Source organism: Camellia sinensis, chromosome 9 (assembly GCF_055761805.1).
Source record: "Camellia sinensis isolate YWXY chromosome 9, ASM5576180v1, whole genome shotgun sequence".
Lineage (NCBI taxonomy): Eukaryota > Viridiplantae > Streptophyta > Magnoliopsida > Ericales > Theaceae > Camellia > Camellia sinensis.
In genome coordinates, this window is record NC_138969.1 from 107803199 (window position 1) to 107813963 (window position 10765).

At 37.9% G+C, this 10765-nt stretch overlaps 1 protein-coding gene across 1 annotated transcript; it reads right to left on the minus strand.

Moving 5' to 3' along the window:
* Nucleotides 1-8153: 8153 nt before the first annotated feature.
* On the minus strand, nt 8154-10549 carry LOC145799675 (uncharacterized). The gene is made up of 3 exons (XM_082889284.1): nt 10322-10549; nt 8952-9065; nt 8154-8414 (listed from the first exon to the last, which is right to left on the minus strand). Exons 1-3 carry the CDS (start codon nt 10547-10549, stop codon nt 8154-8156), a joined length of 603 nt encoding a protein of 200 aa, XP_082745410.1.
* Between the last annotated feature and the right edge of the window lie 216 nt (nt 10550-10765).

Consider the following 10765-nt stretch of genomic DNA (forward strand, 5'->3'; position numbering starts at 1 on the left):
CTCTACGAAAGTCAAACCGAGGCATGTTGTGCAAGAATCTCCACCGCGACTTCCAAGCGCCAAATGTTCGCTCAATCACACTCCGCAATGAAGAGTGGGCACGGTTGAACAACTCATCACGATTCCTCGGCTTGTGACGTTGAAAGTGTGGTTGGTAATAGTGGCTGCCCTTATATGGTGCAAGAAATCCCTTCTTATTACTGTATCCACTATCCACTAGATAATAGCGACCTGTGAATGTGTACATATTAATACATATTTGTTTCACGCGTGGGCAAACAAATTTAACAAGTTATGGCATTGAACAAATGAACTGGCCGTACGTACCATCCACTGCAGTTGGAAAATTATATTGCGGATCCTCGGTGACAATGTTTAAAATCCGGCTGTCATGCATGCTACCCTTCCAACCACCTGACACAAAGACGAAACACATATTCAAATCACACACTGCCAAAATATTTTGAGTGTGGCAACCCTTTCGGCTAAAATACGGGACTGCTTCCGACTCCTTTATGCACGCTGGCACGTGTGTCCCATCTAAGGCACCTAAACAATCCTACACAATTCGAACAAGTAGGCAACGTAATAGTACCATGAAGTTATGCATTATACACTCGCATTTTTTAAGTGACATCTTTGTACAATTTCAAAAAAAATACTCGAATTGTTGCATTTTTTTCGCACCTTAAACGGCAAGTACTATGGTTGGGTCTGCAGGTGGGGATCCCTACTGTTTTGGAAATCTGTGGGCAGCTGACAGTGCACGACGGTAAACTTTTTCATTGCTTTCAAAACATTATGAAAATGGCGTGATATTGTTTCACTGGAGTGTTGGAATCTTTCTTGAAGCTCGCGGTTAGGCAAGTTTTTCAAAACATGAATGAAGATTGCAACACTCTCCTCAACGTGCAAGTTGTGGTCCCCCTCAGGTACATGCAACCCGAAGTCGTTCACTAGTGTGGCACATAAACGGGTGAAAACGACTTTGGGCATGCACATTTCATAGCGAAAATCTGCCACTGTGTCCATTATACATTTCCAAAATCCATGCCCTCCCCGTCAAGATAGACGTGCGACATGGGACTTTCAGCACGTGCGCCTTGTAGTAGTCGGAGGCAATTCTGTACGCATCAACATAATTATTATTCATTTCAGTTTGCCACTCGATTGCGAGCGCCGCGACATCATCACACATTTCTTGCATCCGTGCATCGGTGTCATCATCGCTTTCCATGCCTAAATCACATAACTTCAAATAAAATCTGAAGCAGAACATGACAGACTACAACTCTGCAAAAATTAAACAGTTTGGTCAATTGTAAAGGCTGTCAATAACATAAAAAAAAAAAAAGAAATAATCATGAAAGTTCATTTGCCATCCTTCTGAGACCTTCTAGTGTATAGTGTTGTTCTATTACCAATGCATGAAAAACATGAAGACATTTATTTGAAGTTTCCCAACAGACGTTAACACATAATTATTATTATTTTTTTTTCTTTTTTCCACCTTACAAAGGGTGTAACTTGTAGTAATTTTTTTTTTCCTTTTTCCTAACGAATAAGCAATATAGAAATTGCATTGACATATACAAAGAACAATGTTCAAATAAAATATACAAAAATAATAACTTAAATTATTATGTTTTTTTTAGTACCTTATAAAGGGTCTAACTTCCACTTTTTAAGTTGAAGCCTTCAGTAAACTTCACATGTCTCTCTACAAGTAGCAACGCTTTTGTTCAAATGATCGAGTATAGCTGATTTACAACCATTGTTTACATAACTATGAAGCTGCAAATTGGAAGAGTGTAATCAGATTCATGGTGTATTGAAATTTAAAATTGTAAAATCCAACCATGGCCAATACCTAACCAATGCACATCCATAATTTTAAAACCAGGGAGTACACTTCAATAGCGTAACGATCTCCCTACCAATTCTCCTTACAAAGCATAGTTGAAAACATCATGTCATTAGCAAACACAAAACCAACATAAGCAAAAAGAAGTCCAACACAAAGCATTTAATAAAACCGCAGGTCTTTAGCAAATATAAACGAAGTCCAACACATAAGCATAGTTAGAAACGAAGTCCAACGCATAAGCGAAAAGAAGTCCAATACATAACGCATAAGAAGTCCAACACAAAGCATAGTTAGAAACGAAGTCCAACGCATAAGTGAAAAGAAGTCCAACACATAACGTATAAGAAGTCCAACACAAAGCATAGTTAGAAACGAAGTTCTTGATTGCGCAATATGCTTGCAAGAGTTGGAACTGTTGTCGTCCTCTCTTTGTCTTGTTGCTTCACCTGGAGCCAGCCGATAATGCCTGCATCGGAAGGAATACTCATAACCATCTCCTTATTATTGGGCACCTCCATAAGGGAAATACCGAAATGGAGCAGTGGATTACTTTGGTCAAGTCCCTGAATTTCATAAAGACGTCCAACTGCTTCGGCCATAGTGACACTTTTGCCACAGACAACGTGGTTTACAGTGAGTTCCTTGCTTTGTGTCTTCACCGAATTCACCAAATCATCCATTCTTGTTGCCAATCCTTCTGCCCCGGTGATTCGTTTTTTTTTTTGCACGGCTGTGAGAGAAGAGTGCCTCCTTTTGCTGCCACTACCTGATGCGTTAATGGTTGCAGATTTCATCACATTTTTCGTTTCAGAGGCACCCAATTCGTTGTTGTCCGTAAAGAAGTCGGCACTGTCGGACTCCCCTTCCACCTCCGGCTGGTTCCGCATCTCTCTAGGCGTCGAAGCATTTTTACCCATTGTCGCAGCCCCCGTGAATACACGACGCATCAATTCCTCATGATCCAAGCGCTTTGTCCTGAACTTGCAACACTCTTTGTCAACCTGTAATACAATACAAAGGGAGTACAGCATTAGCAAAATGAATAACTTATGTACATGGACTATGCACATCATTAATGAACAGTTTAAGGCTGCAAATTGACGTGGCTATATATGGGGAAAAAAAAGAAAAAAAAGGCCTCAACATTATTTAAATTGTCATGGCATGTTTCATGTTACCCTGGATCTTTACAGAGCATCAACTGATTACCTATCAAATAACATATTTTTTGTTTTTGGGTAACTAGTTCCCCAAGTGTATGCACTCCCGGAGGGTCAACCAGGTAACGAAGCATTAAACAAAACAAAAATAAATAAATAAAGAAATCAGTATGTGCATTTACACAAAATAAAATAAATAAAGAAATAAGTACGTGTATTTGCACAAAATAAAATGACAACTTTTCATTAGATGTTGAGGGAACATGGAACATGTTCCTCCATATGACATTATGTCATGAAAATACTTCTAATTAGGGCTACGAAATAGCTTAACAGTGCAGACAGAAGCCATCCAAAACCAGCAGAAGAAAGAATAGCAAAACACCTTCCAGAATATACCAAGAAGGCCCTTAGGGTACTTCTTTCCTGTAACAGTCCCCTCCCCTCCACGAAGACCGCCACCATCCCCATCACCCTTCCCCTCTAAGGCCTCAAGTAACTAATTAAGAATTGTTATACATTAAAAATGTAAATACAAGCATATGCATCTAAGCAGACCGTAACAGCATTTTACGGAATTGGACCACAAACTGTGAATGCAAAGTTAGAATGATGTGCTGAGCCCAATGCATGCAGGACGAATGGATGCAAGTCATGAAAAATGCTAATTAAAACATGATGCTCTCTGCTATCCATCATAAGCGAGTAAATAAAAGGAAGAAAGAAATTGGGGTTGGAAGACATACACACATTATTACATATTTGGCCCTCGCACAAGAGGGTCCGAATAATGTCCTAGCTAATTACGCTAATTATTACAACACCGCAAACTAACTATTCTAGCTAATTAATTAAGGCCCCGTTTGGGAACAGACTAATTTAGTAACTTTTTGACTAATTGGCTAAAATATGAGCTAAAAAAAACTAAGTTGTTTGGGATGAACTTTTTGACTTTTTATGAAAAAATGTGTAAAGAAATAATATAAAAAAAAAAAAAAAAGAAAAGTTTGAAACTTGACATTTTTGCCCTTGCACGGAATTCGAAGTGTGGGAAATGGAGACAGGTGCAGACGTGCTACCCGTTGTAGTTGCCCGTTGGAACTTTTGACAAATATTTAATTTTTTTTTTTTATATATAACAATGTACAACTACTGCACACATTTTGTGATTGTTGTTTAATACCACACGTGGCCACATACATGTCATTGCAAAATCAGATTCATGGTTTGTGTTGTGATGTATTGGTAATTAATTAATTATTATTATTATTGTTTATTTTTTTTCAGGATTTTGACGCCAACACATATGCAACATGTAGGCCTTGTTTGGTTCAAAGTTGCAAAACAAATGTAGGGGAAACCATCTAAAAATATTATTTGGTTTAGTGGTTTTGAAAAAAAAAAAATCAAAATCATTTTCTATCTCCTACACATAAATCAATCACTTTATTTTTTTTCCTCCGCTTTTCTTCTGAATCACTTTTGTCTCCCACACACATCCAGTCAAGTACATACTAATATACAATCTTTTTAAATTCCCAAACTCGAAAACTATTTCCATAATATACAACCAATCAAACAAAAAAAAAATTGTAAATGCTTTCCCGAATTTTTTTTTTCATTTTTTATAAATTTATCTCCCAAAACCAAACCACACGCGGATAAACTCTTTAAAAAATTCTCAATTTATTTAAATTGGTAAATTCTCAAAAAAAAATTTCAAAAATTTGACATAGCTGTACGATCCACACACATGGTAATTTCTTTGCTGTCCAGAACATTTTCGAAAAAAAATTTCGTATTGAATAACATTCACCCTTTTTATAGATGAAAACTTTGGAAATAAAATTGAAATTATTGTCAATTTGCAATATTGGAAGTAGTTTATTTAAAGATTTTTCAAATACATCTCCCTTTTTTATCTTATTTCTGAAATACTGATTTTTCAGTTTCTGTTGGTTGAAGAAAATTTTGTGCCATGTTTTTTACGTGGTGTAATTGGGCACAATTACAGCCTTTACAGTTAATGCATGTAATATGTGTGACGAAATTCGTTACGACAAGCCGTGAAATAGGGATTTTCCATTAACCATACACGCACGCTATGACAATTTCGAAAGTTTTTTTTTTAAATTCGTACGACATCTTAAAATAAGTAAACTACCGAGTACGTTATGCATAAAAAATTACAAAACAAGACATTACTGACGGTTTTCACAAAACACATACTACGGAAAACATTAAAAAGCAGTCATGGTATACAACATTGTCGGACTACCTACCATTGCGCTGAATTTGGTATAACTCTACCCTTATCCGATGATGCACCTCCGCCATTTCAACGTCCTCATCCGTAGGCACGACGGCTTCGTCTAGGGCAGCCAAATCTACGTGATCAGGAATATCGTCATACGTGTACTCCGCCGCATTTCTAACAGCAACAATGGTCGTATCATCCTCGCAGTTTCTGCGTATGAAATTGTGTAATGCCATAGATGCAGCCACCAACAGCACCTGCACTCTACGAAAGTCAAACCGAGGCATGTTGTGCAAGAATCTCCACCGCGACTTCCAAGCGCCAAATGTTCGCTCAATCACACTCCGCAATGAAGAGTGGGCACGGTTGAACAACTCATCACGATTCCTCGGCTTGTGACGTTGAAAGTGTGGTTGGTGATAGTGGCTGCCCTTATATGGTGCAAGAAATCCCTTCTTATTACTGTATCCACTATCCACTAGATAATAGCGACCTGTGAATGTATACATATTAATACATATTTGTTTCACGCGTGGGCAAACAAATTTAACAAGTTATGGCATTGAACAAATGAACTAGTCATACGTACTATCCACTGCAGTTGGAAAATTATATTGCGGATCCTCGGTGACAATGTTTAAAATCCGGCTGTCATGCATGCTACCCTCCCAACCACATGACACAAAGACGAAACACATATTGAAATCACACACTGCCAAAATATTTTGAGTGTGGCAACCCTTTCGGCTAAAATACGGGGCTGCTTCCGACTCCTTTATGCACGCTGGCACGTGTGTCCCATCCAAGGCACCTAAACAATCCTACACAATTCGAACAAGTAGGCAACGTAATAGTACCATGAAGTTATGCATTATACACTCGCATTTTTTAAGTGACATCTTTGTACAATTTCAAAAAAAATACTCGAATTGTTGCATTTTTTTCACACCTTAAACGGCAAGTACTATGGTTGGGTCTGCAGGGGGGGATCCTTACTGTTTTGGAAATCTGTGGGCAGCTGACAGTGCACGACGGTAAACTTTTTCATTGCTTTCAAAACATTATGAAAATGGCGTGATATTGTTTCACTGGAGTGTTGGAATCTTTCTTGAAGCTCGCGGTTAGGCAAGTTTTTCAAAACATGAATGAAGATTGCAACACTCTCCTCAACGTGCAAGTCGGGGTCCCGCTCAGGTACATGCAACCCGAAGTCGTTCACTAGTGTGGCACATAAACGGGTGAAAACAACTTTGGGCATGCACATTTCATAGCGAAAATCTGCCACTGTGTCCATTATACATTTCCAAAATCCATGCCCTCCCCGTCAAGATAGACGTGCGACATGGGACTTTAAGCACGTGCGCCTTGTAGTAGTCGGAGGCAATTCTGTACGCTTCAACATAATTATTATTCATTTCAGCTTGCCACTCGATTGCGAGCGCCACGACATCATCACACATTTCCTGCATCCGTGCATCGGTGTCATCATCGCTTTCCATGCCTAAATCACATAACTTCAAATAAAATCTGAAGCAGAACATGACAGACTACAACTCTGCCAAAATTAAACAGTTTGGTCAATTGTAAAGGCTATCAATAACATAAAAAAAAAAGAAAAGAAATAATCATGAAAGTTCATTTGCCATCCTTCTGAGACCTTCTAGTGTATAGTGTTGTTCTATTACCAATGCATGAAAAACATGAAGACATTTATTTGAAGTTTCCCAACAAACGTTAACACATAATTATTATTTTTTTTTTCTTTTTTCCACCTTACAAAGGGTGTAAGTTGTAGTAATTTTTTTTTTCCTTTTTCCTGACGAATAAGCAATATAGAAATTGCATTGACATATACAAAGAACAATGTTCAAATAAAATATACAAAAATAATAACTTAAATTATTATGTTTTTTTTAGTACCTTATAAAGGGTCTAACTTCCACTTTTTAAGTTGAAGCCTTCAGTAAACTTCACATGTCTCTCTACAAGTAGCATCGCTTTTGTTCAAATGGTCGAGTATAGCTGATTTACAACCATTGTTTACATAACTATGAAGCTGCAAATTGGAAGAGTGTAATCAGATTCATGGTTTATTGAAATTTAAAATTGTAAAATCCAACCATGGCCAATACCCAACCAATGCACATCCATAATTTTAAAACCAGGGAGTACACTTCAATAGCGTAACCATCTCCCTACCAATTCTCCTTACAAAGCATAGTTGAAAACATCATGTCATTAGCAAATACAAAACCAACATAAGCAAAAAGAAGTCCAACACAAAGCATTTAATAAAACCGCAGGTCTTTAGCAAATATAAACGAAGTCCAACACATAAGCATAGTTAGAAATGAAGTCCAACGCATAAGCGAAAAGAAGTCCAACACATAACGCATAAGAAGTCCAACACAAAGCATAGTTAGAAACGAAGTCCAACGCATAAGCGAAAAGAAGTCCAACACATAACGTATAAGAAGTCCAACACAAAGCATAGTTAGAAACGAAGTTCTTGATTGCGCAATATGCTTGCAAGAGTTGGAACTGTTGTCGTCCTCTCTTTGTCTTGTTGCTTCACCTGGAGCCAGCCGATAATGCCTGCATCGGAAGGAATACTCATAACCATCTCCTTATTATTGGGCACCTCCATAAGGGAAATACCGAAATGGAGCAGTGGATTACTTTGGTCAAGTCCCTGAATTTCATAAAGACGTCCAACTGCTTCAGCCATAGTGACACTTTGGCCACAGACAACGTGGTTTACAGTGAGTTCCTTGCTTTGTGTCTTCACCGAATTCACCAAATCATCCATGCTTGTTGCCAATGCTTCTGCCCTGGTGATTCGTTTTCTTTTTTGCACGGCTGTGAGAGATTAGTGCCTCATTTTGCTGCCACTACCTAATGCGTTAATGGTTGCAGATTTCATCACATTTGTCGTTTCAGAGGCACCCAATTCGTTGCTGTCCGTAGAGAAGTCGGCACTGTCGGACTCCCCTTCCACCTCCGGCTGGTTCCGTATCTCACCAGGCGTCCAAGCATTTTTACCCGTTGTCGCAGCCCCCATGAATGCACGACGCATCAATTCCTCATGATCCAAGCGCTTTGTCCTGAACTTGCAACACTCTTTGTCAACCTGTAATACAATACAAAGGGAGTACACCATTAGCAAAATCAATAACTTATGTACATGGACTATGCACATCATTAATGAACAGTTTAAGGCTGCAAATTGACGTGGTTATATATGGGGAAAAAAAAAAAGGCCACAACATTATTTAAATTGTCATGGCATGTTTCATGTTACCCTGGATCTTTACAGAGCATCAACTGATTACCTATCAAATAACATATTTTTTGTTTTTGGGTAACTAGTTCCCTAAGTGTATGCACTCCCGGAGGGTTAACCAGGTAACGAAGCATTAAACAAAAAAAAATAAATAAATAAATAAATCAGTATGTGTATTTATACAAAATAAAATAAATAAAGAAATAAGTACGTGTATTTGCACAAAATAAAATGACAACTTTTCATTAGATGTTGAGGGAACATGGAACATGTTCCTCCATATGACATTATGTCATGAAAATACTTCTAATGAGGGCTACGAAATAGCTTAACAGTGCAGACAGAAGCCATCCAAAACCAGCAGAAGAAAGAATAGCAAAACACCTTCCAGAATATACCAAGAAGGCCCTTAGGGCACTTCTTTCCTGTAACAGTCCCCTCCCCTCCACGAAGACCGCCACCATCCCCATCACCCTTCCCCTCTAAGGCCTCAAGTAACTAATTAAGAATTGTTATACGTTAAAAATGTAAATACAAGCATATGCATTTAAGCAGACCGTAATAGGCATTTTACAGAATTGGACCACAAACTGTGAATGCAAATGAAATGGTGACAATCAACACATCAATAATGGACCAATTTTTAGGTGAAAACCCATGAGTATTTTTTCTAATTTTTTTTTATCACAAACTGCAATCGTTGGTTATGTGAAGAGAATGAAGAAGAGAGACTCACGACACTGCTTCTATGAATGACCTTCATGGAGCTTTGTGTCTTTTCTTTGTTCTTTTCCTTGTTGATATAGACCATTTAGTCTCCCTAGTTCAGCAAACAAAGGAGACTGAGAGAGAGGAAGGAAAAGAACAAAGATAGATTTGTCTAAGAAAGCTTCAGTGGTGACGACCTGAACCTTGGTTCAATGGACATATCCTCTCTCACATCTTCAACTTTGACATCCTCAACAGCTTGGGCATCTGTTCGAACAACAGATGCCTCTGTTGTGTTGTAGATATTTTTAACAACTTTTGAATTTCATATTTTAGGCACCCCAGACAATACCCCTATTTTGGTATCTTGCCTGGTATCCCAAGTAGACAACAATGAGAAATATTATGTAAATGTTTATGATATTTTAAGTACAAATTTTTTTTTTTAACCATTTACCTTTAAAATGAATCTGAATGAGTTGTCTCAACCAAAAAGAATTTTGTCCAAAATAGATGCTGTCTTGCCTTCCCTTGTACCATGCATGAAAAACAGAATTTCTAACAAATTGACATGTAATATATCTATTAGGAGCTTCCAGAAATGATTCAAATGTATAATCAAATGTATTTCAAATGTTTGGTATGCCTACTTGATATGTACAACCAAATGTATTTCAAATGAACATGTGTCCCTATGAATACTTTACAGCAAATTCAATATGTATAATCAAATGTATTTCAAATGAACATGTGTCCCTATGAATACTTTACAGCAGATTCAATGTATAGCAGATTCAATATGTGTAATCAAATGTTTTCCAAATGAACATGTGTCCCTATGAGTACTTTACAGCAGATTCCATTCTTAGCAGATTCAATATGTATAATCAAATGTATTTCAAATGAACATGTGTCCCTATGAATACTTTACAGCAGATTCAATATGTATAATCAAATGTATTTCAAAGTCACTTCAATTACAGCAGATTCAATTTCAACGACATTGTGAAACACAAAAATATGTAAACATGAGTTCAAATCGTTACCTTCTCCATTGCAGCCCACCATTCATCCGACGCATTGATCAACCCAGTCTCTTGGTCGAACCCAATTCCAGTGGGGCCTTTACGGCTATCCATTAGCTTCGACCATGCACGCCACTCCGCCTTTAGTTGAATGTACCTATTTTTAAGCTGTTTCATGCTATGCGTCAACCCAGTTGTTGCCTCATAAGTCTTAGCCAAAGACCGGTACCCATTCGGATTGATTGACATGTGCGGCCTGTTACCTGTGTCTATTTCCTTAACAACAAGTTCCAAATAGATACGTGTGTTCTCCCAGTCCCAATTGGCTTTGTGATAAGGTTTTGGGCCCTTCCCTTTCCCGGAACGGGTAAGAGAGTTGGATCAAGTTGAAGCCATGCGACTATAGAACATTATAATTTGCATTACTTATTAGTTTGTTCTGTGCATTACTTCTCGTTGTGTTTT